The following is a 26624-nucleotide window of genomic DNA, read 5'->3' as shown; positions in this document are numbered from 1 at the left end:
ATTCTTATCTCTACTCTGCAGGTGAGGAAGCAACAGCTCAGCTAGGTCGAGGTCACCTTCCTCAAGGTCACATGCCCAGTAATTGAGTTCTGCCAGGATCCAAAGGCCCTGTCACTAACATCACACTCAATGTGTGTCCCGACAGTGATGAAAGTGCCTCTTTGGTCCCCCTGCCTCACAGCGGCCCGTGGAGCAGCCGCCCCACACTCACCCATGGCTCGACACACGATGTCCACGGTATCTTCCACTTCCGCTAAAATCCGACTCTCGGGCTCAGCAGTAAAATACGGTGGCTCTTTAAACAAGAAAGAAACAAAATAGCCCCTAAGCAAAAGAAGTATATTTTGGGAGAACTGTCTGGCCTCAAAGAGCTTAAAAGCCTTTTAAAAACTATTTCTGGAAAGTTCTTTCGCTGCCATCGTACACGCGAACTCAAAACTCAGTGAGCGGGGCTAAAGGCGGTTTATCCTACGGTTTCAGAAAGCAAATTACTACTCAGGGTGATGGCTACTTTTCTGTTTATGGGCTTGAATCATGGAATATCTTAATTCACATTTTAGAAGGACTGTCCCGAGAGGTTCATAAAGGTTTATATTTACAGCACAGTGTTTTATAGGCTAGTTTGTTTCCATATCCAAACCAAACCCCAATGCATGCGGGGTTTTATCCAATAAAACGTCACAGCCGGGCATGGGCCTGTGTCAGGGGACTGGGTGGCCCATTAACATATTTTTTAAAGTCTTAGTGGTTCTTCTTCTCCAAAATATAGATTTACTACTTCAATGGAAGGCTAAATAATGGCGAAGAGAAGAAAGAAAAAGGGCCTCTCATCCATCTTCAGGAGCAGAGGAAACTCCACGGCTTGTGTCTCTCCAGCTACTCCCCTCGCCCATTGAACAGAACAGTGGCGGGTGTATTCACAGTGACTCTCTCCTTGGAGAGTTAACTGCAAAAATCTTTTCAGTTTTCTCAGCAGAACCTCAACGGTGGCATGGCCAGATTCTGCCGGTGTGAAGGTGCCAGTGATTTCATTACTGCGGTAACAAAGGCTGCTGAATTCCCTTTCTGTGTGATAATTAGTCTCTGGGCACTGTCTTCCTGGGTGGCTGATTGCCACTGTCACCGCGTGGGGACTGGGTAGCGTGGCTTGGCATGCCTCCTGCACCACCTGGGTCTTTAAGACAGGGTGGGACCCACAAGAGGGAAAGGAGACATGAGCACTTAAGAAAAGGCTGAAGGTTTCTCCGTGGGGGTGGGAGTCTGGGACCCTTTCTGCGATGAGCCGGGTCACTCGGGCACATGCCATCTGCCTGAGGAATGGGCTGCCCCCTCGCCAGGTGGACATGGAGTCCTCGACTAGGTTCTGGGTGTGCGTAGACCAGGCTTTGGAAAGACACACCGCAAAGATTCACGGTCTCTTTTCAAGCTGGTCTTCACTGCACACCCACATGTTCACATTCAGCTGCATTCCCTTCATCAATAATCATGACAGCAGTGAAATTTATATTCCGATCATCCCGGAGCTGCGTCCTGTCGCGGCCCTCATGTGCGGGTCATGCCCCATATTCATCAGTGAATGGGAACGTCGATATCTACCTCCACGGTCTGATGAAAGGGACATAAGTGAAAAGAAAAAAAAAAAAAAAAAGACCAAGTGACAGAGTCAACATTTGTCCGTGATTAATTATGGTTCTCCTTTTTTAAATTAAACATTTTATTTTGAGATAATTAGAGAGTCCCACGCAGTTGTAAGAAATAATAGAGATCCCAGGCTTCCTTCAGTTTCCCCCAGCGGTGACACCTTGCACAACTGCAGTCCAACATCACACCCAAGATACTGACCTACCCGACGCTCACCTCCGCCGTCTGCCTTGTATGCGTGCGTGTGCACGCAAGCACGTGTGCGGGCTTAGCCCTAGGGGACATAATCAGTGAGGGCATGTGGACCCATAGTCTAGAGGCAGAATGGGACTGTCCCCCAAGGGTCCCACATGCTGCCCCTGCAGGACCCTGGCCACCCCAACGTCCTTTCCCTCACCTCTGGCAGCCATTCATCTGCTCTCCACCTGTAATTCTGTCACAATTCCTGAATGATACAGGAATCATACCATGTGTAACCTTCAGAATTGGCATTTTTCACTTTACCCAAGTCCCGTGGGATTCATCCCAGAGGAAGCACACTTTGATAACAGACATACGCATATAGAAATGGTCAACATCTACAGGAACAGATGGCCATCTTGAGGCACTGGGTGCAACGGCCAGTGTCCAGTGCTGCTTCTCCTCCCTCTGTGATGCCACCCAGCTTTGCCCCCGGGGCCAGGGGAGGACCTAGCACGGGGTCAGAGACAGGGGGTGCTCATCACATGTGGCCCAAAGTTGGCTTGAGCTGAGCAGTGGCACGGCTCCAGGCCTGGGGTGCATCAGAGACCTGGTCAAGGCCACTGGCCTGGGAACACTGCCATTCCCCTCCCCCCGGCCCCCCTGCAGACAGTTACTGTGGGAACCTGGCACTAATTCACCCACCCCATGCACTCGGCAGCCTGCCTGCAGAGCCACCAGGCTCCCCGGGCACAGTCTGGAAGGGTGTCCTGCTGATGCATGCCAAGGGCTCTCTCTCTTTCCTGGAGCCAATAACCAGGGAGGCTTGCGTGGCTGACAACTAGGAAGGCCAGGAATGGCCTGGGCTGAGCAAGTTTGTTCATTTACTGATACTCCGGCCTTGTTCCCGAAACTTTTCCAGGAGGCTGAACAAAGCAGAGCGGGCGCAGAGCTGCCAAGCCTGGAAAGGCCCCTGTAGCTTCTGACGGTAATTATATTTCTTTCCCCACCATATGTGTGACGATTTCGCTCAGGGCTGACCCTTCCTGTCGACGTAATTCAACAGGTGCTCCGAAGAGACCTCTTCTCTTGATCCCCAACTACTTTTACACGTAGTCAGCTCAAAGGACAAAAGTGGGAGCACACGAGGCGCGTCCACAATGCAAGGACTGTGGGCTGAACTGGAAGCTGGTCATGAACTAGTATGGACTCCCGCAACCACTTAACCTCTAAGGGGCAAGTGCATGTCTTAGCTAATTGGCAGCCACCGTTTCTAGAAAGGGCACACTGCCAACACCAGTGCACATCAGACTTCTAAAAATGTATCACAAGGACAGCCGGTAAGTAAAGCTCACAATCGCAATGAACACTTTCTCTCTCTTGAAACAATATGAAGACATCAGGAAATCAGGAAAACATTCCCGTCCCTGTTCAGAAACAGCCAGCCATGCTGATCATCCTCCATTGGCCCTGTCTCAGAATAGGAGGTGGGATGTCTCCCAGCCAGCCTAAGGGCAAGGCCTCTATTGAATTCCCCACCTTCCAAAATGCCAGGGCCATACAGCACTCACCCTGGCCTCATGGAGGCAGCCATGGCGGATGGCCCCTGATCCCAAGGATTCCTCATGCTCTCCTGCTGAAGCCCCCACAGCTGAGTGGCAGGGCCTGTCGTGAGTAGGGCTTACCATGAGACCCGAGGGTGTTCCCTGTTCTGTTTTTCCTTCTGCTCCAGAATGACCATCTCATGCCAGGAGATGTCCTTGACTTGCCACCATCATCTGCACATGGTGTCTCTGTCCACTGTGGTGGGAAGAATGGCCCCAAGGTGCCCACCCCCTAGTCACTGGGACCGGTGAGCCCATCACGCTACATGGCAAGATGGCCTCTGCCGGTGTGGTTAAGGCGGTCAATCTTGAAATAAAGAGCTGACCTTGGATCAGCTGGGTGGACCCACTCCTATCACCAGAGCCCCCCAAAGCAGTGGCCTCCCTGCTTCTGGAAGGGGAGATGAAGAAGGGAGTTCAGAGTCCTGCAGCACAAGAAGTCCTGGCTTGTTGGAGAAGAAGGGAGAGAAGAAGATGGCTAAGCCAGGGGGAGCAGGGGGTCCTCTGGGACCCCAACCAACAGCAGAAAGGAGGTGAGGACCTCAGCCTTACAACCTGTGCACCGGCCTCTCCCCACCCCGAGTGAGCCAGGAAGTGGCTTCTCCCCAAGAGCCCCCAGAAAAGAGCCCAGACCCATTGAAGGCTTGATGACAGCCCCATGAGACCACCAGGAGAGGAAGTGGCTGAGCCTATTCCCTGGGACTGTGGGGCCCGAGCAGCCCCCATACTCTGGCTCTCACACAATAGATGCTTGTCTTGTTGGCAAATCCTAAGTCGGTCTTCAAGATCAGCCCCAGTGCCAGTCTTCTGGAGAGTTCCCCCCAACCTCCTCAGGCAGGGTGCCCCCTCCACCTGGGACCTTCTTCGGAGAAGAACTGTGTCCTCCTCGTCTCTGCTCTGGTAGTGCCTGGCACAGCTTACAAGGAAATACTTAAAAATCATCCACTGGAAGGAGAGATACAGGAGATCACTGAAGACCTTACAACCTTGAAGTCCTTCCGGGGAGCAGGTGTGTCCCATTCCAGCTCTGCAAAGCCTCCTTCGTCTTCTGCCCACACTGGCCCTTCAGCAGGGTCCTGCACACACCATGTGCTCCACGGATGGTTGGCAGAGCAGCAAGGAGGGCAGAGATGGCCAGGGAGCCGGGAAGGACAGATAGTACATGAAGAGCACGCTCGTGGATCCCTGCCTGCTGAACCCCACTCCATCCCAGGGTATTACAGCCGGCCTGCCCATCCCACATTCAGAGCAAATGACCCAAGCGCTACTGGGCTTTGCTTCATACAAGTTTCTCTCTTGTTTTAGAAACAGTTCTGTAACAGCTCTATTTTCTGAACTTTACTTGGCAACGTTTAGCTATACAGGTAAGTTCTAGCTGTCACATCAGCACCGATGATTAATGGGGGTGCTTCTAATGTAGGCCGTATGTAGAGCCAGAAAAAAGACATCTTGAGTTTATCCTAAACCAGGGCGGTGGGTTGCAAGGCCCGCCGCAGGGTTCTGGCCTGGCCTTATGCCCCAGGGCCTCTGTGCCCCGCACCTGCTGCGTGAGCTCAGGCACCTCTGCCTGCTGTGCGCGCTTGCTGTGCTGAGTCATCCCTGCCTCGTGCGCGCCTGCCTTCCACACCAGACTCCTGGATGCCGGGGCCCACGGCTCCTTCTTCGCCACATTGTCATCGATGCCCAGAGCGGTGTCCGAGATGCAGATTCAAGAAATGTTAAGTGGAGGAAAGGAAGGAAAGCGGGAGGGCGAAGGCATTTTCTGTTAGGATTCAGACAGTGAAGAGTGGCTTGGTCTCAGCTCTAGAGAACCTTCCAGCACAGTTGTAACTCCTTGGTTGGGGCATGTATCAGCCTGCCGATGGTGCAAGTAATCTGGGATTCTAATGATACGATTTTGGCATTCCTGAATGATCCATGTCTACAAACACCAGACCAGCCCGAGAGGCACAGAGATGGCTCTGGACAGCAGCCACTCACACTGATGTGTGTCTGAGGGCAGGGACACAGACACTCATGGACACAGGGTAAGCATGTGAACGGCAGTGACAGGAGACAGTGTTGGTCTGTCAGTCTGGAAAGGAAGATGTACACGCTGTCTCACTGAATCTGAGACTTTGCAGCTATAATTACCCTCAGGAAAGAAAAAATGCTTCCAGGGATGCTGAGACACACCCTGACTTTAGGGACAGCTAAGGTGAAAAGTGCATGTCACGTGACCATCGGTAAAGAGCTGAAACAATGCCACAGGTGGGAAAACAGCCCTCTGCCCACACCTCATCACAGAGGCGGCCATCCCCCCGCCTCTGTGACCAGCACTACCTTTACTCTCACGGTATGAACCCCGATCATTTCCTACCTCGTCTACAGCTTACACATGTGGAAACTGAGGCCAGCAGAGGCAAAGGGACTTTTTCACGCCCATGAGTGGTGCCTAGAGGGTCTGAGCCCAGGTCTGTCCCCACAGCCCAGCCCAGCGGCCCACGGTTTATCGGGGAGGTGATGGAAACACCACCAGAAGAGGCAGGTCAGCTGCAAGGAGCACATGAGCAAGTGAGCTCATCTACTAGGGGCACTGGAAGCCAGGACCTCCAGATCACACCCCCGTCGCAGGAGGGCGGGAGCTCAGCTGTCTGTCCACTGTCCATCAGACCCCGCACTGCCAACCTGCCGCATGGCGGGCGCCACGGCTCCAGTGGCCCAGGAAGGCCGTGAGGGAGGAACGGTGGTGTGAGTAGTTGAAGCAGGGAGACTGGGGGCTGTGTGGGCCATGGCAGCGGTCTCAGCATGTGGGGTGTGGAGAGGCTCTCGGGGAGCATGTGGAGGGCAGGGCGGGAGAAAGAGCTGAGGAGCAGCATCGGGACGGAGCAGAGGTCCCCCTGGAGGCCGGTGCTCCCTGTCGCATAGACGGCCACCAGGACTTGCAGCAGATGGGACGCAGCCCGCATTTCTGTATAAACCTCAGAAATCTGGTAATACGCTATTGAAGTTGACAGGCAGAGGAAACAACCACCCTGTCCTGTCTTATTCCGTCAGCCGTGATGGAAGTCCCTGAAAGCCAGCACGTTTCCACCTTCCTGCACTGGCCTGCTTCGGGGACAGCTCCCTGCCGGGCCCCACGGCGCCCTTGGGAACCTCCTCCCAGTGCACTGCGCCTGGGGCCACCATCTCCCAACCAATCTGGATTCACAGAGGCTCTCCTCAGGGCTTCCCCAGCACCACTCCTGCACAGAATCCTCCCTGCCATAGCAAATTCTTATAAATAAAAGGGAATATAAATCAACATCCTAAAGACGCAGAGTTGTGTCCCTTTCAAAGCCTGAACACAGAGCGGCACACAGTCTGCTTTGGAATTCACTTGTCGATGTGAAACCAAAGTTCATAGGATAGATTTAAATATTTCTAAAGGGAATTATGATGGAAACAAACATTCCAGTTCACAGGAAGATAAATTTCTTCTCTTGTTTAAATCACCTTAAGATGTTTTAACACAATACAGTCCTGTCTCCCAGAGATGGACACGTGCTGAATGTTAATTTGATTCTATCTATAACATGCTATGCTCACAGGGGGCAGAAGGATGTCATCGCGGGGCACAGGCCTGCGGTGTTTCCCTCCGTCTGGAGCACAGGAGGAGAGGCAGCAGGACAAGCAGCGGAGTCTGCGGTGACATGCGACTCGAAGTCTGCCTTCCTGATGCTTTAAAAGTCTTTACGCTCCATTTGGAGGGACGGATGGGTTTGCGTGTATTTGGCCGGGTCGTTTCCAGGCCATGGAGCCATTTCTTCATGATCAAAAGGAGTGTGACACACTCAAGGCAAACTGCCTTTTACTCGGCATTTCCTGATACCCTTGCTAATTTCACAGGAGAACACGGCTTGTTTTCTTTCTTAGTTGGCAAAGTGGCAAGCTGTGACACACGTCCTGTGAGGAGCCACAGCGCTCCCTAGGGCTCTGTCGACCTGACCTTTCTTGTTCTCATTCCCTTCTTCCAGAAGGAGAGAAGAGGCAGAGATTCTCCTCCCTGGCATTGCCTCGGCCCCTCCTACCTGCAGCGGCCACTATCCTGCTGGACGGGTCACGGTGAGAGTGACCACAGCCACTAAGGGGACTAAAAGTATTAAAGGAGCCGAAGAAACGTGAGAAACAAAGGCACTGTCCTCACAATGTACCATGATCTTACCATAATCCGCAAATACCCTGAGGATTTCCTTGGCCACCAAACAACGCCCACTCCCTGAACACTGACACTTTCTAGCGTCCACAGTGACTCCCGGGTGCTGAATTTTATCTTGCTGTCTTTGGCTCAGGAGTGGCCCTTAGTGCACGTCCTAGGAAGCAGCTCTGTTCTCCCCTTTTCACTTAACAGAAGATAATATCCCAAAGCTTCTTTTTTTTCTGGGTCGAAAAATACCAATCATGGAATAATCTCTGAAAACTGACCATGAACGCCCAGTAAGGGCTACAGAGAAGCTTCGTGCCGGAGAGGCCAGCGCCAGAAGGTGACATATGGGACAAGGACCTCACCACACCACTTCTCGAACTTTGTGGTTAGAAGGATTCAGAATCACAATTCTTAGAAGAACTCAGAACGTGAGCGCTTTGGGTTCAGTGGGCTCATGTTCTTGGATAAAGAAGAGCAGGGTGACTCTGGAAAGCAGCCTCCGCATCACCCTCCTTCTCTGAGTTAGAAAGGGAGCTGGCCAGAGGTGGCTGTTTCCTGGCCGCTCCACAAGGGGCCACGTGCCTCCGAGCCCCGCATTACCTATGATAGCCAGAAAGGCTTGCGCTGTGGCCGCACTGAACGCGCGTCCTCTCAGCGTGGCCTCACAGACGTACATCCCGGTGTCGGCGGACGTCGGGTTGCTGATGGTGAGGCGTCTCCCATGGCTGTGGAGCCCCCCGGCGACCTTCACCCCGTTCCTCTTCCAGGTCACGTGCAGCTCCTCGACAGGCCTGGGAGGGCGCAGGGCATGATTGACAACAACGGTGAATCACGTAGGTGGCAAGAATCGTAATTTCAGGCATTCAGCACAAGCCTGACAAAGCTAATTCTACCAGGAACCACGGCGGGTTGAACAATGGACATTTAAAAATCAATCCAGATGCGGCCCAACTCCCTCACGGCGCGCACCGACAATACATTCCGCTCAAGGGCTATTGAGCAAGGATAGCTAATTGCGGCAGCGATGGACCATAAGTGCTAATGATTCCATTTGCTCAGGAAAAGAATGTTTAAAATAAATACTGCTAGGGGATGTGGCTACATGGGAGGCATGATCATGGGAACCAAATTCTGGAGCGACCGCTGATGAGGCCGAGAACACTGAGCCCTGCCGAGGAGAAAGGTGCTCCTTTCCTGTGCACCCACGGAGGCCCTCTACCAGCACCTCGGTACGTTCAGTGCAAGCACTGCAGACCCAGGCTTGGGAAGTCGGGCCCTATTTTCCCAGGTGTGTCATGTGTGTAGCCCAGCTGGACAAACGAGACCAGCATGACTGCTAGAACAGCAAGCACACGCGTGATGTGGCTTTTGACTGAAGGGCCATCTCATCAGTTACAATGGATTTGTACCTCCAGGGTGGGACCCGCTGCATACCTGGCATTGGCGATGCATTCCAAGGTGGTCTCACTGGATCCGGCCACCACACTTCTGTTGCCGGGGGGGATCACAATGACGGGTGCCATGGTTTCGGGGCTGCCAACCTCTCCTGTGGCAGAGAAAGCAAAACTTCATGGGACTCTCCTAAGCATGGAAGATGTCAAGACTGGAACATAACACATGGGGGAGTCTTTTCAAGCCACTCTGATGGGACACCTGAATGTCACGACCCCACCCTGACCATGGAGGGGAGCCCTTGGGCGTGGTCATTGTCCCTGGCCTTCATCGGATCCTGGGGTGGAATCCACAGCCGGCAAGTGAACATTCCAGCTGGGAGTCAAGGGACCCAGTGCCGTCTCGCATTGTGGGGATAAGTGCTTTCGAGTGTGGAGTGCTTGCCAAAATGTTTGCTGACTTTATTTTCTTATTGCCTTAAGACTTCGCTTATTGAGTTACCTAGTTCACCTGCTCTTTTCAAGTCTGCCCAGTTCCACAAATATTCCATGTGTCAGGCACTCTGCCGGGCACGTGTGCAGTTAGAATGGGGCTGGCGTTCTCACTCGGGCGCAAATGTGGCTCCCCAGAGCAAACACATTCAATCAGCAAAGTGTTCTGTTCTGTCCGTGTACTTTCAATCCCTTGTTCTTCTCTGAAAAGTAAATATCCTGAATCCACCTCTGTTTTGTGAGTATCAAACTATAAATAATTTAGCTTGTACTTCTGGTGACAAGGGAGAAAAAAGTATGACACGTTTTTGCCACTTTTCTCTAAAATACATGTAATATCAAAATTAAACTACCCACAGTACACTTTACTGCTGTTTATTTAGGGGAAATGAAGACAGATCAAACATTTTTAGAGTGGGGATTTCGACAGGGGGTATAGAAGGCAGAGACTGGAAATAAAAATAAATTTAGATTCTGCAAATGCGAAATGCTTCATCTGGTACCTGACACTAGAAAGCTGGGCCCCCATCCCAGAGCCGGGGACAGCTGTGGCAGTGAGGCCCTCGAGTGCCCACTACCCAGCACGGCAGGGAAAATGAGGACTGGCCTTGTCTGTGTTCTGCCTCTCTTGCTGAAGCAGGATGTGATTTAAAGGTCCATGTGAGGGGCACCTGGGTGGCTCAGTGGGTTAAGCCCCTGTCTTTGGCTCAGGTCATGATCTCAGGGTCCTGGGATCGATCCCCACATTGGGTTCTCTGCTGAGCAGGGAACCTATTTCCCCATCTTTCTCTGCCTGCCTCTCTGCCTACTTGTGATCTCTGTCGAGTAAATAAATAAAATCTTTTTTAAAAAAATTAAAGGTCCATGTGAATCACACACACACACAAAGCTTGAGGTGCACGCAGCCACCATATTAATTTTTAGCCTATATGTTGATGATGTCGATGGAAACCGGTGTCTATGAGTCCCAGGGGAGGTGTCAAGCCCTTCCCAGCCCCTCTACTCCCAAAGCTAGCCCGGAAAGGCCTCTGTGAGCGCCTTCTGAGGACACTCTCTGCTCAGAATATTGTAGAGGCCGCTAGGCTGCTTATCGGATTCCTGGGGAGATGCCTGAGCACTGACACTTTCAAGATGGGGCAAAGGACAGACCTGACTGCCAATCAGATTAACAACCTGCCTGTCATCTGTGAAAGTTGCTGATGAGAAGAAATGACCTGAGAAGCTAATATTTGCAAATAGTTAATGCGAAGTGAAGGAGAGCAGCAGCGAATGCTAAAAGGTCACTGAGCAAGGTGCTAATTTGGCATTAATCACCGCTCAGCCACGGTGGCAGAAGAGGAAACCCATGCTCAGCACTTGTCACCGCCCAGAGAGGACAGGCCCCCAGCTGGTGGGCCTCGACGGCTCCCTGACCCTGGGACACTGTGCACGTGTGACACCAGGAAGCGCCAAGGTACAGCCCCTTGAGGGCGGGGCGAGTGGGACAGAGCAGCGCCACCCTGTCCAGGGTTCCGGCCACATTGACAGACGGAGCAGCAGGCGATATTTCTGTAACTCACTGTCACACGTGCTGACATGTGCCAGGTGCCTTGCCTGCGGGGTCGGCTGGACAAATCCAGTGACTCCTTGGATTTGATTTAGGGCACAGGACACTTTTGGAGAAGCAGGGGGTAAGAGGTGCAGATTAAACTGCGATCGTTCCTCACGGGAGCATTTGTGATCTGGGGGTGAGGTGACCTTGACTCCTGGGAGCTGCCACAGCAAGATCAAAGCCGTGCTTCTGCTGCTGAAGCTGCTGTCACGATATTTCAGTGCCCTTTTACCCAAGCAGTCAGAGGGCACATCTCCCAACTGCAGGGGCGGTGCTCACGACAGCGCAGGACGCTGAGCACTCCTTTCTTCTGAAACACTGATATTTCAATTGAATCTGCATGGGCGCATGGATGACTCCCGGGGGACCACTAGGCTAGTGAGCTGGGAATTTCGGTCACGTGGGAGACTATTATTCTGCAGAGACCCCGGATCCCAGCGTGCAGAGATTTGTCCTTGGGCCATTTGTCCTTGGTGGAGGAGAACCTTCCCTATTGTCCGTCTGTCTGTCTGCCCTATTTAGCCGCTGACTACTCTGCATACAGTAGCCGGGCAGGAAGTAGATTGTTCCAGAGACAAACTATTACGTCTTCCCTCTGTGTCCAGCTCCAGCCCACCATCAGCCCCGCCGTGGCCCAACACACTTCAGGCGTCCCCAGGCCACTACCATCGCCCCCGCGGGGCCCATTCCGCCAACTGAGAGCATTTCTCCAGAAACCGGTTTCACCCCCCCCATCTGTGAATCGTTTCTGTCACTTTCTTTTTGTCATTGTGCTCCTCCGTCTCTTCTTCCTTTACTGCTTTTTAGAGGGTTTTTACTTCTTTTTTAAGTGAGAGGTGGTAATAGAGGTGCTTTATCTGCCATTCTGAACCTGCCATGCTGACTTATCTACCAGGTTTTTTTCCCCTCACATTCAATTTTTAGAAGAGAGATGCAAAGAAGAATACCCAGGCATTTCAAAAAGAATAAAACGACCTCTTTATTTCTGCTATTCCACAGTGTCTGAGATACAAAAGCCCTCAAAATCCTTAATGATTGGTTATTTTTTCATAAGTATTCCACAATAATGAGTCACTATACTTCCACAAGGAACAGTACCCTCTTCTTCAATGCTCTATAGTAACACAAGATTTTTTAAATACTATATGCCAATGTATTAAGAATTATTCCTGAAAAGAAGGCACTTTACCAAGCCTACTGTGTAGCAAGCAAGCCTATTGCTAAATGACTTGCAAATGTTTCCCCCATTTAATCTAATGGCAAGACAATAAGAGACCTATTACTGCCCCCCTTTTACAGCCGAGAAAACTGAGGCCCAGAGTCACGTGACTTCGAATGTCAGAGAACGGGCTTAAATAAAGGACCGCCTCCACCCAAATTGGTCAACGTCCTTTCACTTAATGCCATCCGATCCTGGTAAAAACTCTGGTGGTGCTCAGTTAACCAAAAATTAAATTAACTAGAACGCTCCTTCCCCCAAGCATTTCCTTAATGGAGACTTTACCGTCATTTTCCACCTGAACAATTCCCAGGCTGGTTGGAGGTGAAGACGCTGAATCAAGAGGCTTTCTGCAGAGGTCAGCAACAAATGGGCAGCAGGGGGCTTCGGTGGCCCCAGGGCTGATGCTCAGTCATTTTGGAAATACAGCATCTGAGCCCAGAAACTGCACCTAATCCTCGTCAATCTCCCCCACCACGAACCCCTTAATCACTGGAGAGCTGAGTAGGGGGAAGCTGTTGAGGTTGCATGTAATTAAAAAGTACTTCTAAAGAACATCAAAGCTCTCAAAGACAAAAAAGTTCAAAGTTCCCCTGAACTCTTAAAGCCACAGAGCTGTGGAAGAAGGAGGGTAAGCGGCAGACACCCTGTTGTACGGCTTTAGGGGAAGAGAAAGTATCGGGAGAGAGACTCCGGCCTGGAACCCAGCAGGAGTAGGGGGAAGTGGGGAGGAAAACCAGCCTGCGGAGGCCTCGGGCGTTCCTGGTGGGGGGTGCAGTGCCAAAGAGCCCTCGCTGCCCATGGGCTCAGGGTGCTGGAGGAGCTGCAGGGGGCCGCAGCGCAAGGGGAGCTGTGGGGCAAGGGGTGGCGACGGAGGGGTCGGCTCAGGGAGGACCTTGTGCCCTGGGGAGAACTCTGGGCAATATCCTAAAGGCAGGTGGGAAGAGGACAGGACGGGGGGTGACATAATGTGAGCCTGTTTTAAGACTCAAACCCTGGAATCCACCCTGGGGGTCAAGAGAGGACACGGGAGGTCAGGCAGGTGACCGCAAGCCTGGGTGGTGGGGGTGGAAATGAGGCGTGGGGCACTTTTCGAGGAGTCAGAGTTTGCCGACGGCTGGCTAGGGGGATGTCTGTGGAAGAGGAGCTGTGGAGAGGGAAGCAGCCGACTCTGAGAGGGAAAGACCAGGTGGGTTCAGGCTTGTGGGGAGCAGTTCAGGAATGGGGTTTGGGATGTGTGCTGCGGGGTGGACGCCGACTCCTCGCGCGGTTCTGCAGCGACCCTGGCATACCCCCACCCCCCACACTTGTTCTTCTGCCTTTCTGCTCCCAAAGTTCCCTCTTCCATCCTGCCTCCAACACCACCGCTGCCCATTCCTCAGAAAGCTAAAAATTAAAAATACAACTACCATATGATCCAGCAATCCGATTTCTGGGCATGGACCCAAAGGAAAAGAAATCACTGATGCCAAAAGATGGCTGTAGCCCCATGTTCACAGCAGCGTCATTCACAACAGCCAAGACATGGAAACAACGTACATGTCCACGGATAAAAAACTAAAGAAAATGTGGTGCGTTTATGGAATATAATTCAGCCACAAGAAGAAAGGGAATCTCACCATTTGCTATAGCACAGATGAACTCTGTCAGAGAGGAGTCCGAGAAAGACAAACACCGTGTGATCTCACTCACATAAGGAAACCCGAACAGCGGAGCTCACAGAAACCCAACAGAGGCAAGGGTGTGGTAAAGGTAGTCAAAACGGACCAACTTTTATTTCTAAGATAAGTAAGATCTGAGGATGTAATGTAAAAAATAAAAGTCTCTAGGCACTGACAAATGTCCCCTGGGCAGCTCAGCTGTCCCCAGCTGGGAACCACTGGCTGGCTATAGGTCACACTCCTGGTCAGTGATATGGTCAGGAATAAAAAAAAAAAAAACCTTTCTTCAGAGTTAAAAAGAAAAGGAAAGGAAAGAAAGCAACCCCCTGCCGTAGGGTGGTAAGCAGACAGCCTCTCCCTGACCAGGGTCTCTGTGTCCAACGGGACACAGCCTCTTGGGATTGTCCCCAGCACAGCACACCAGACACTAACGAAATTCAGCATCGGTCTCTGCGCGCCTGTGTCCTGAGCCTGTCGAGACCTGGTCCCTACCCCAGGTGGAGCTCAGAACTGCTCCTAAGGCCTACCTCGGACACTACCACCCTCTAACATGTGGCTGGTCTCCTCCTGTCCTACCAGCTGTGGTCCCCATAACTGTGCCCACCCTGCTCGCTGCTATTTCCTTGCAATTGGCGGCGAGGACATCCCCATCCTGAGCACAAGCAGTGATGACCTGATCACTGTTGGCCACTAGCCCTTCTGTTGGACACGTGGACATGGGGATGTGGGGTGCTGGCCCAGTCTCTGGGAACAGACTCCATCAGGTTCCTCTGGCCTGGTCCCCTACTCTACTCCAAGCTTCTCTCCCTGCCCCCAACTACCCTAGGATGAGGGTCCCACAAGTCCAAAAGCTGAAAGGCACAATTACAAAGAGAACAGTTTTGAATCCAATCAACCTGGAAATGCCACCACAGCTCCTAATTGCTTGGGAACAGGTCACCTAACTTCTCCAAGCCTTATGTGTTTTGTTTGTAAACCGATAAGCACGTCACAGGGCCGTTACAAGCAAGGGAACATGTATGTGGGTCTGTAGATATGCATGTGTACATGGGCCCGACACAGAGAGAGCACTGTCCTCCCCACTGGGGTCCTGAAGCTGTTTGGGGTCGGTGTCCTGGCTTGTGAATATGAATACCCCAAGCCCCGAGAAGGCCTGGAGCCCCAAGTCACAGCTCACAGGCAAAGCAGCACTCGGAGCCCGGAGCAGACACCTTTCCCCCACACTCCCTTGTTCCACAGATATCAACATCTCATTAAAAAAACACAGACTTCTTTCTTTCAAAAAAGAGTCTGTGCCCTAAAGGAGTGGAATTTTCCAGGCCATCTGAGACAGCAGATCCCACGTTTTGGTTTTCACTATTAGCACCACTATCTCGAGTTTCCTGATTCACAGGTGGGTGCTTCTGGCAAATATGCCTCAGGAAAGCTTTGCAGCAGGCAGCTCGGGCAGGGTTGAGGTCATGGGCTCAGTTGCCCGCACGCTGCCTCGTTTTTTCTCGGGACACGCCAGAATATAATGAGGTCGAACTCTGCCCTCCACCAAAGGGTGCTGAGTCCCACTGGCCCTGAGGTACAGAACCCGGGCACGGCTCCCACGTAAACGTGTGCCAGACGAGCAAGCCATGGGCCCTTCTCACACACAGCGGACGTGTCCCGGGAGAGGCGCCTCTGTGGGAGGAAGGATGGTTCTAGGACAGCTCTGAGATCAGCTCTCCTTCCTCAGTGCTTAGTATGTCTGCACTGGAGTTTCAGTGCACAGCGGCTAGACACCAGGATGGTGCTGGGGATTCCAAGTTTTAACCCCCGAGGTCAGCGTCATCCAGTTTTGCAAACAAAGCAGCTCATCAGGAAGCTCACAGGTTATGGAATCTACAGGACTATCTGAAATCTCAAAATCTTCCTGCTCCGGAAAGAATCAGCCCCGAATTTGGAGGAACAAAGGAGACAACAGGATTGAAAACAAAGGGAATAAAAGACAGTGAAGGCTCCCAGTGTTGAGCAGTGCGTTCCTCGGCGTTTGTCTTTTTTTTTTTTTTTAAATCTTTCTTCAATGCCAATAATAATAACACATGTTGCTTGTGTTGAGCAGATGACATTAGCAGTTACAGAAAAGCTTTTTAAGATTCAGGCCACCGGCTTTCTGGACAGAACAGCAGTGGCCCCGCCCAAGCCAGAGGCGCGGGTGCCCGGCTCCTCCCGCACGTGGCTCTCAGATCCCCACATCACCATGTGCCCGTGGGTCTGTCCACCTTTAAAAATATTTTTAAAAGATTATATTTATGTATGTGAGCGTGAGAGAGAGAAAGAGCATGAAAAGAGGGAGCAGCAGGCAGAGGGAGAGGGAGAAGCAGGCTCCCCACTGAGCAGGGAGCCCAACACGGGGCTCAGTCTCAGGACCCTGAGACGCTCACCGATGGAGCCCCCCAGGTGCCCCTAGGTCTGTCCACCTTTTGGAATAAGGAAGGATGTATGCATTAATCATTTTGGTATGAAACAATGTGCTTTGGCCATAACAGCCCTTTCTGCAGGGACTCGTTCAATGAAGAACCAAGTCTTGTCCACATAGAACGGGGTTAGTTATTGTCAGCAGAGCATCTATGGACAAGAACAACAAAAAACTGCCTTGAATTTCAGTGCACAGCGGCTAGACACCAGGATGGTGCTGGGGATTCCAAGTTTTAACCCCCGAGGTCAGCGTCATCCAGGAGGCGTGGGTCAGTAGCAGAAGCCACCCGCTGAGAGAGGGAACGAGAACAGACTGTGTGTGGCTAGGAAAGGAGCAAGGCAGGGACACCCCAGGACAGGGTGGGTGTGTGACAGCGAGGTCCATTCTTCCAGTGGAATCAGGAAAGCCTGAGCCATGTCCTTGAGAGATGGACAGGCATTCACCAGGCAGAAGAGGGAAGGAAAGGCATTTCGGGAACAGAAAATGAAGAAGGTAGAAACCCATCCAGCGTGTATGGGGAAGTGTCAGTTCCTTTGGAAGCTGAGGGAAAGTGCTTCTGGGTGCGCCATGGACTCTGTCCAGTGAAGAACGGAGTCACTGGAGGACCCCGACGAGGGGACCGTGCTGAGTAGGAGACGGTGGGACACCATGGGGAGGAAGAAGAGAGAGCAGAGGTTCTCTTGGTGCACAGAAGTCCTCCAGGTGGCTGGCTGGTGTGGTTTGGGCAGGCAGCAGAGCGACTCAGGGGTGAAAACTTGGAAGAAAGAGCGGGACTGGGGGCGAGGACACTGGCGTGTTAGGATGGAGGAGAAGGAAGGAGTTTCTGGAGACAAGGGTCATGTTCAGGTGCCTGTGGGGGTGTAGGGGACATTGGCTGGTCAGCGAGGGAGCAGTAACTGAAATCCTGAGACTCCTAAGTAGACCTCTCTGGGAGAGAGGAAGAGTAAGGACAGGAGGCAGGACTGGGGCAAACCCCCGCAGCGCACCTCTACAGGGTGGGCAGCCACGTCCACGTGGGTAGGACTGCCGGAAGAGCGGTCAGGGAAGGGGAGGAGGAAGAGAAGGAGTTTCCGACACCGCCGAAATTAGAGTCTATGCTGTTCTTTTGTTCCAAGTGGACAGGAATTTCCATGTATAAAATCAAGGCTACTTCTGCTCAGTTTTTAAAAAAATTTTTTAATTAAAAAGTTTTTAAATTTACATTCAATTACTTAACATACAGTGTATTATTAGGTACAGAGGTAGAAGCCAGTAATTCATCAGTCTTACGTACCACCGAGTGCTCATTCCATCATGTGCCCTCCTTAATGCCCATCACCCAGTTACCCCAAACCTCCGGCCCCCCCAGCAGTGTTTCCTATGATTAAGAGTCTCTTATGGTTTGTCTCCCTCTCTGATTTCATCTTGTTTTCTTTTTCTCCTCCTTTCCCCATGCATGCTCTTCTGTGTTGTTTCTCAGATTCCTTGTATGAGTCAAATCATACCATATTTGTCTTTCTCTGACTGACTTATTTCACTGAGCACCATACCCTCTAGTTCCAAACGGCAAGATTTCATTCTTTTTGGTGGCTGTGTAATATTCCACCGTATATCTATTCCACATCTTCTTTATTCATTCACCTGTCGAGGGATGTCTGGGCTCTTTCCACAGTTTGGCTGTTGTGGACATTGCTGCTTTAGACACTGGGGCGAGGGTGCCCCTTCGGATCACTGTGTTTTCATCCTCTGTTCTGCTTGGTTTTTGAAGATCAATCTTTGAATTTACCTTGTGGGGCAACGGCTAAGGAAGGCAGAGCTATATGCAGCTGAGACGGCTGACCTTCGGCAACAAGGGCTGCAGTGGCCACAGACACACAGAACAGAGCCGGGGGTGCTCTCTGGTCACTTCCGTGGCACGGTGTCTGCCAACAGCCTGGCTCTAGCCATCCTCAACCTGATTTCTGACAGTACGGAGGGTCGTTTAATTGGTCAGTCTTGTGATTCTTTTTTTTTTTTTAATTTATTTGGCAGAGATCACAAGTAGGCAGAGAGGCAGAGAGAGAGGAGGAAGCAGGCTCCCTGCTGAGCAGAGAGCCCAATGTGGGGCTTGATCCCAGGACCCTGGGACCATGACCTGAGCCGAAAGCAGAGGCTTTAACCCACTGAGCCACCCAGGTGCCCCCAGTCTTGTGATTCTTGACCTTCTCTCATGCACAGCGAAGGACGCTGGTGCTCTTTCAGGGGAGGAGTGAAACTGCTCCAGGATATTCCGCTTCAAGAAAATCAGGTGGCTTTTCTGTTCATCACTTGCTTTTGCAACCACTTGGAGTCTGTCATCTTTCTCTGCATTATTAAAATGGCTTGGTAAAGGGATTAAGTGCTTTCCTGGCTGCAAGCGCCTCAACAGGTATGTTTGATTTCCCGCCACCCTGGGGGGCCAGCGTCACAGCAGCTCGAATCCCGTAATGCTGAACCCCCAGGTGCACATTTTTAAGAGACTGACATACACCCAAGTCCATATATGTAATTTATATATATATCTCCAAGGATTCTGAGAAATCAGTAATTTTTTTCATTAAAATGTGCTCCAGTGAAGGGTATGTCGGCACCACAGACCAGGTCATTCACTAGGACCCCATGAGGTGATTTTCTTGTGGCAGGACGCGGACAACGTTAATAGGAGCGGTTCTATGAAAACTGAAATAAACAGCATGACCTCTCCTGATAGGAAAAAAAAAAAATCTTCTTCACTAAGGAGAAGGGTCCTCCTACCTCTTTCGTTCCCCAAGTTCACCTAATTTCTCGTCACCTGGCTCCGGAAGAGGCGAGGCTGGAGTCCCAATTTCTGGGTTAACAATCTGTGGTGAGAGGAGGTGTCTCAGCAAACTTTCCCACTCTTCTAGATGCCGTGTCCCTTATCATTTGTCAGCCAGAATCTGGTCACGAACTGCGATGACGTCACGCCGGTGTGGGGAGGGGGAGGCGGGCGTGTGGGGCCGGCAGCAAGCTCGGTGGGGGTGGGGGAGGCAAACCCCATCACAAATGCTCTGCCAGCTCTCCTGAGGGGAGCACGCACCAGCTGACCCAATCCTTCTGGTTTACTGTCCAATAGGAGGAGGGAAAGAAAAATGGGAGGAAATACAGCAGTCTATGCCATTCACAATTTTATCTTTGCATGTACTTCCATTTTTATCTCACTACACTTCTGGACTTTTCTATTGACAAGAGACGATAAATAAAATAATATGACAGTATGACGAACAATCCCCCAGTTTCTTTTCTTCTCATTTATAATGTATTTGAAAACTTGTGCATTTGGAAATGAATGGAATGTAACAAAGAATGTGTTTTCATCAGCTCTGTACTGGGCCGAGAAAAATGAAGGTGATAGAAGACAGCTTTACAGTGGGCTTGTTTACCTATTTCTTTGGGGATGAGCATAAATTGGTAGACAGAAGGCAGGATTTACCATGCTTGGACACTAGAGTGACCCAAATATCTGATTTGAGAGACCGGAGCTGATAAACTGTTTTTCATTTAAACACCTAAAGGCACAATCTACCACTTCATGGTACAAGAACCATAACCAACAGAAAAACTGGTACTACGGGCAGGCTAGGTGGGCTAGAGGGCTAAGAGAATCTATTTTTCAGGAGAGTAGGTCAACTTTCTGAATGGCAGTCTAAAATTATTGAGAATGTAATTAGGAACAATAACAGATCACTTTTAGCTTTAATGAAGACATTCCCTTAAGTAAATGTGCCAAACATGCAAATCCGGGCATGGAGCCCAAGCCCACCAGGGCAGCTCATGCCCACCCGGGGCTGTGAGCAAGGACGAGGGGAAAACACAGGACCCCTTGGCAGGGGCCTTTGAAGGCTCCGTCTTCCTCCACTACCCAAGCTGGAGGAGTTCTCTGGCCGAGAGTTTTCTTCAAAGTTCAAAAGAGAGATGCAAAATATTTAGAGGTTGGCAGATCTGTAGGAAGAAGATCACTGCATTTACTAAGGGAGGGATGAAAACCACATTCGACTTTTTCTAATGACCACCAAGCCATCATGTCGAGGACACAAGCGACCCTGCCTGGTGATCTGTGGCCCTGTGCCGGCCCCCCAGCCCTGCTCAGCTTTCCCCTGGCCCTTCACCACCTGATGTACTGCTCACCAGACTTGTTAGTTTTGTTCGTCCGTGTCTCCCCACAAGCTTGCAAGACCAGGAGGCTCAGACAGTGCCTGATGTTTTGTTAGGTGCTCAATAAAAACCTCTTATGTGAACTCGGGTGGAGGTCTGGGACAAGTCTTTCCTTCTGGTGTTTTGGAGAGAGCTCTACCAGGCTGGCTGCCACAGGGCTGAGGAGTAACGGTGTCACTAGGGAACATTCTGCTCTGGGCCCTCGGCCACGCCATGGACAGCTGGGTCTTCTGTGCCTCAGTGTTTCCCTCAAGGCTCCAGAGTCCAGAGTTCACTGTCATCAGACCCCATGGCATCCAGCCACCCCCTTCTGACTTGAGTGCCCCCACCTGACCTGCTCCCCCCGAATCCCATCCATGCAACCAGGCCTGGGAACATGTCACTTCCTCCATGAAAGTTTCCCAGGCCCACAGTAAAAATGATCCTTCCACTTTGTACGTGTGGTGCACTTTTTTTCCTTATTGTGGTTAAATCTACTTAACAGAAAGGTAAGCATTTTTAAGTGTATGGTCCCATGGCATTAATTCACTTTGTTTTGTAACCATCACCACCAGCCATCTCCAGAACTTTCTCAGAAATCTTCCTAAACTGAAACTCTGTTCCCAGGAAACACTGACCCCCCCCATCTCCCCTAGTCCCTGGCACTCATCATCTACTTTCTGTCCCCGTGAGAGTTTTATTCGAGGTGCCTCGTATAAATGGAACCATACAGTAATTTTCCTCTTGGTGACTGGTTTATGTCACTTAGTCTTCAAGGCTCACATATGCTATAACGTTTGCAAAATTCCCTTCCTGTTTAAGGCTGGATAATATTCTGCTGTAAGGAAGGATTGCATTTTGTTTATCCAGATCATTAGTGAAGTCGATCATCTTTCCATGTGCTTGTTGGCCATTTGTGCACCATCTTGGGAAAATGTCTATTTGCGTCCTTCGCTTGGTGTCTTATATTGAGGGTGCAGGTTGCTTGCTGTGACATAGGAGTTCTTTATGTATTCTGGATATGAATCCCTTATCAGACCTAGGATGCACCAATATTTTTCCTATCTCATGGGTTCCCTTTTTACTCTGCTGATAGTGTCCTTTGAGGTAGAACTTTTTAAATTGTGATGGGGTCCAATCTATTTTTCTTCTGTTGCCTGTGCTTTGGGTGTCATAGCCAAGACAGTGTCACCAAATCTATCACGGAGCTTTCCCCTGTGTTTTCTTTTAAGCGTTTTATAGTTTTCGGCCCTTGATTGTTCTGAATACAAGTGTGCTGTCCACAGTATAAGGTATGCGGTGCACCGTTTACACGTGTTGGAAACATCCTGTAGCCAGTGGCGCCCGTGTCCTGCCCGCAGTCTCTGCTGCTCACTCCTCATGGACAAGCCCAGGGCCCTCTGCTAGCAACTGGGGTTCACACCTGAGGTCACTTGAGGGTCAGGTTTATGGCTGGCCATCTGTGGGAGTCACAGCCTATCAGTAACCTGTGCTGTGTGTGGACGGCCTCGTGGTTCTTAGTATGATTACAGCACACCTTTCAGCAACAACCACTGGGGCTGCTTGGGCAAAATGAAGGTTTATTACTCACGAGACTTGGGAATTAGGCAGCACTGCCAGGGCCATGCAGGGAGGCAGCAGGTAGAAGGGGTTCTGCTTCTATGGGGGTTGCGGGTAGGGGCCTACAGTTTCACAGGCTCACTCTTTATTGGTGCATTAAAAACATAAAAGCAGTCATTTAAAGTCGAGGAGGAGAAAAAGTAAGTGGCCCAAATGGTCAGTTATCAAATTCAACTCTGAGCTCTAAACAAAGAGCCTCGGTGTGGAAGGCAGCCTGGGTCCACGTCTGGTCTCGCGGCTGGCCGAGTGTTTATGCCAAGACCCCCATCTCTGAAATGGGTGCCTGGACATTGTGGCTTAAGTCAGGCACTTGCATCACAAAAGGGAAAAACAAAAAGGCCTGTCAGGGACATTCCATGACTCTGGCCCACAAGCATGAGGTAGATACACAGACCAGAAGGCCAGTAAATTAATATTTCTGAAAGTTGTACTCAACCAAGAAGGCATAAGTGGCACTCAAGTGGCTTCTAATCTCTCCCCGAGGTCTCCTGGGTACTGAGAACAGGTGCTCACAGAGGTGATGGGCACACTGTGTTCTCCATATCGGCGCCTTGCTCTTCCCCATCTCCCTTACACACCCCACACCCCTTTACGTGTGTGTCTGGGGAGCATGTCTAAGTAAACTATCTCACTCACATCTTCATCAGGCTCACATACTTGGTTTCTGGGGGAAAGTAGGACAAGATCCTCTCTCCTCCAGACAAGGGCATCTGTGTAAGTTCTCTGCTCCATCCACTCTGAACTCCTTAGAGGCGTGTGATGCTCATAAACTCCTTTATGCTCAAAGCCTCTGGCAAATCGTAAGTGGTCTAATAGATGCTTGCCAAACTGAACGAACCTAACTTACATTTTCCAAATAGATCTGCAGATCGATTCCTAAAATATCAACATCTCTTCCCAAGACAAGAGCTGTACACACAGATGTCTGCAGCGTAGCGTTGCTGGGCTCCTGGGGTATGTCTGAGACTAAGTGCCAAGCTCACATCCTGCGGAAAATCAGATGTTCTTTACAAAGCATGGGATTCACAGACAGAATCTGTAACTAGAAAAGTGTCTTTAATAGATAAAACAAAGAACAAAGGAATTCAATCCCGAGTCCCTGGAGAAAAAAGAAAATTAACTTAACAAATGCTCTGAGCACATGAGAGAAAGAGAAAACTAAAAAGGAGATAAGTAAGAGAGAAAGGGGTCACAGTCTGTTCAGCAGAACAGAGCTCAAAAGTCACAACTGTGCCCTCCTCCTTAAAATACAATAAGGATCTTTAGAAAACCAGACTAAATTGAAATTATTTTCCCTTGCAACAGATACTACTGTTCAACTCAGAGACTAGAAATTATGGCCGTCGGAACTCCAGGTAAATTCGTAGTCTGGTTATAAAGAAGCCTGCTCAGGAAACCATGCGGCTGGTGAACAGTCCCAGGGCTGTTATATTTTGAAGACTTTGCTTGATTGCAACAACATAAAATAGAACGCTTTGTATTTTATATCCTTCCCCAGCCATGTGAAAACAGACAAAGCTGAGGGCCAACATGGGATGAGAAACGCATTTCTCAAGGCTCTGGCTCCTCGCCAGAAGGGGCACCCACGGACCAAGAGATGACCCTCTTTTGATTTTTCCATATGAGGCTGATACCGTAAATAAAACCAGAGCTTTTCAAATTAGGAATCCAAAGCCAAATAAAACCTCTCATTTCCGTTATTAGTATTTCGTAAAACTTAAAATTCTCAAAGGTGGTTATACACAGAACTGAAGAGAGATTTTATCAATCACCTGGCATTTTCTTATGTACCCCCACTCTAAGCACAAATGTTCACACAAATATATTGATGAACATTCCCCTTGCCGTGTTTTGGGGTCATCAGTTTCTCATTTATTTCACCGTGGAGGTGGGCAAACTCTGAAACAGAAAATCTTGCAGGCTTTCTATTCCAACCATCTCAAAGCAATGGTGAAACGTAAATGTTCCCAGACAATAAACAGTGAGTGAGCAACCTGAAGGACGCCAAGCCCCTCAGACAGATGCATCCCCAAATCAGTTCAGGAATGGAACCATGGTCCGCTTTCTGACGTTAGGATAAAGGAGCATCTCCCTCTGGATAAAGGAGCGGGGACTTTACCTCACCTCGCCTCTAGGCGGGGCGGGCAGGGGCTGGACCCTCTACCATCAAGGCAGCCCTGACTTCCCACTGTGCCAGGGCAGGGGCTCCGCTGCTCATCAGCTGTTTAGCAGCCTGCTCAAGGAGCCCTGACCCTGAGCAGTGTAAATAATCAGGCTCAGAAGTGGGCTGCAGGAGAGTGCCACATCCAGTGTGACCACATGGGTAAGACAGGACTGTGGGTCTTGGTGCGCTCGCTCTCTCTCTCTCCCTCTCTCTCTCCCTCCTATCCATCCTGTGCACTCTTTCTCCCTCTGTCTCTGGGAATTAGGTGGGTCCTTGTCCTTGTAGAGGGGCACAGCAAACAAGGCCACAGAATGAGGCAGAACACACAGATGCTTTGAGAGTGAAAAATGAGAAATCACAACTATAGAGGTATTTCCCCGTCTGTTTCTCCTATTTTATTTTATTTTGTTTTTTTTTTTTTTTGGAAGTTGCTATATCAGAATTACCCTTGGGTGTCACAACATGGGTACAAACAAATCAGGAAATCTTAAGAGAAGAAAATATTTCTTTTCCTGTCTGCCCTAGCTTCCATTAAATGAATAAAGTCAGTCCCACAGTGCAAGAATAGAGTACTCAGCTAGAACAAGACATTTTCTGATGTGACCCAAGGTTATCTATTTAAACCGACTGGTTCTCTACTCCATCTGCTATGAAGCAAGGTTTTTTAAAATGTCAACAGAATCTCATTTATATTTTGGTCTAAAATCAACACCTACAATAAATCTAAGGTTGATGACAAGAGATGGAGAGAATGTATAAAGCAGAAGCTGGTTATAGAAAGAATTAAGTGTACAAAAACAGAGCTAAGATCCCTCTTAAGATACATACTTACAAATGCATTATCACGTGTGTTACTGAGAGCGGAGTGTATTGTTGGTGGAAACATAAGAAGTCTGTTCACACAGACAGGACGGCAGGTGAATAAAAAATAAAGCCCTAATCCCATTTATGCAGTTGTTCAAATATATTAAGAATGAAGCCGGTCAGTTGGGCCTATTTAAAATGTGGAAGGTCGATGATTACTCAGCAAATCTGGACTGTGCAAACGATCAGTTCAAACAAATGAACACTAAGCGCATTTCACATACTTAGCAGTCTTCTGTAGATTGCAAGCTGCGTGGGTGCTCGGCTTTCTGTGAGGCGGCAGGAGTAACAGATTTATAGAGAATTTATAGGAAATCCAAAAACAATTATGGCAAATCATTAAACAACAGGCACCTCCACCAAACCTCTCCCAAAGCTCCCAATAAGAGGATGGCATCTATTTATTCCAAAATTTGACTTAGTCTCTGTTCAATTGCTGAGACAACTTGTCGATAAGCAGTCAAACGCCCCATAAGCCTGCACACAGGGAGAGAGGGAAAGGGGCTGAAGGCAGGAAGGCACTCTCTGGGTAGCCAGGTCTATGGGCCTCGGGATGCCTAGTGAAACTCACTGAGGGGAGGCAGAGCGGAGTGTTAGGAACCTGGAAGTGACCCCATACAACTGAGTATAAGTCAAGAATTCTCCCCAGAATTACTCCTCCACAAAGAGGAGTAACCTGCCTTTGGTTGAGTCTTTGCAACATGTCTGAAAGAAACAAATATGTATTTTGAAATTTAAGTACTGTTTGGGGAAGACACAATAGTCTAACATAACCTCAGCTGGAAGGCTGTGGTGGTTACTTGAAGGAGTCCATTTTTAGAAGAGACATAGAAATTTAACATGGGTTTTGTAATTATTTTCTGGGGCTAGGACCTCTCACGGGTGAGTGTAGGTTACTGTTGTGTGAAAGACTCTTAGACATCATCTGAGAAGCGAAACGTGAATCTGGTTCTGTGCAAGCATAAAACGTGATGAGAAAGCTCTCCCGGGCTGGTCCAGGTAGTTCCACGGTACGCAGACACGGGAACAGCACTGTGCTAAAGGATGAACAATGGGTTGCTTGGAGGGAGAAAAGGGGGCAGAAATAAGACTATCCTGTGAATATTTGCTATTATTTACACAAAGAAAAATAACAAAAATAACTCAGTACAACAGATGAGGAAATCATTCTCTTATAACCAGGCTTTTGTAAATAATGGTTATAGACAAAGATGCTCTGAACGATGACAGAAGTAACCAGTCTTACATACATTTATAAATACGCTTTTCTTTTCCCAAACCTGGTCCAGAATTTACTTTCCTTAGAGAGTCCTTTCTGGTTAATTTCAACCCATTCACTGATTAGCTTAGTTTGACATCAGTAGTTTCAGTTTCCAGAGCACTGAAAACCACATAGGGTTTTACACCCACTTTTAAGACCTTTTTATTTGTATCTTC

General features: G+C 49.8%; 1 protein-coding gene across 1 annotated transcript in view; it reads right to left on the bottom strand.

The window, feature by feature from the left end:
* SDK1 (sidekick cell adhesion molecule 1) overlaps nt 1-26624 on the bottom strand; it is a 510043-nt gene that overhangs the window by 223982 nt on the left and 259437 nt on the right. The window contains exons 5-7 of the mRNA XM_044233031.1: nt 9025-9136; nt 8191-8381; nt 212-295 (exon numbers count right to left, since the gene is read on the bottom strand). Of these exons, the coding sequence (XP_044088966.1) occupies nt 212-295; nt 8191-8381; nt 9025-9136 (387 nt within the window). The remainder of the gene's footprint in view (nt 1-211; nt 296-8190; nt 8382-9024; nt 9137-26624) is intronic.

Source organism: Neovison vison, chromosome 14, assembly GCF_020171115.1.
Source record: "Neovison vison isolate M4711 chromosome 14, ASM_NN_V1, whole genome shotgun sequence".
Classification (NCBI taxonomy): Eukaryota; Metazoa; Chordata; class Mammalia; order Carnivora; family Mustelidae; genus Neogale; species Neogale vison.
The sequence above is the reverse complement of the archived record's forward strand: the minus strand, read 5'-3'. Positions and strand labels throughout refer to the sequence as shown.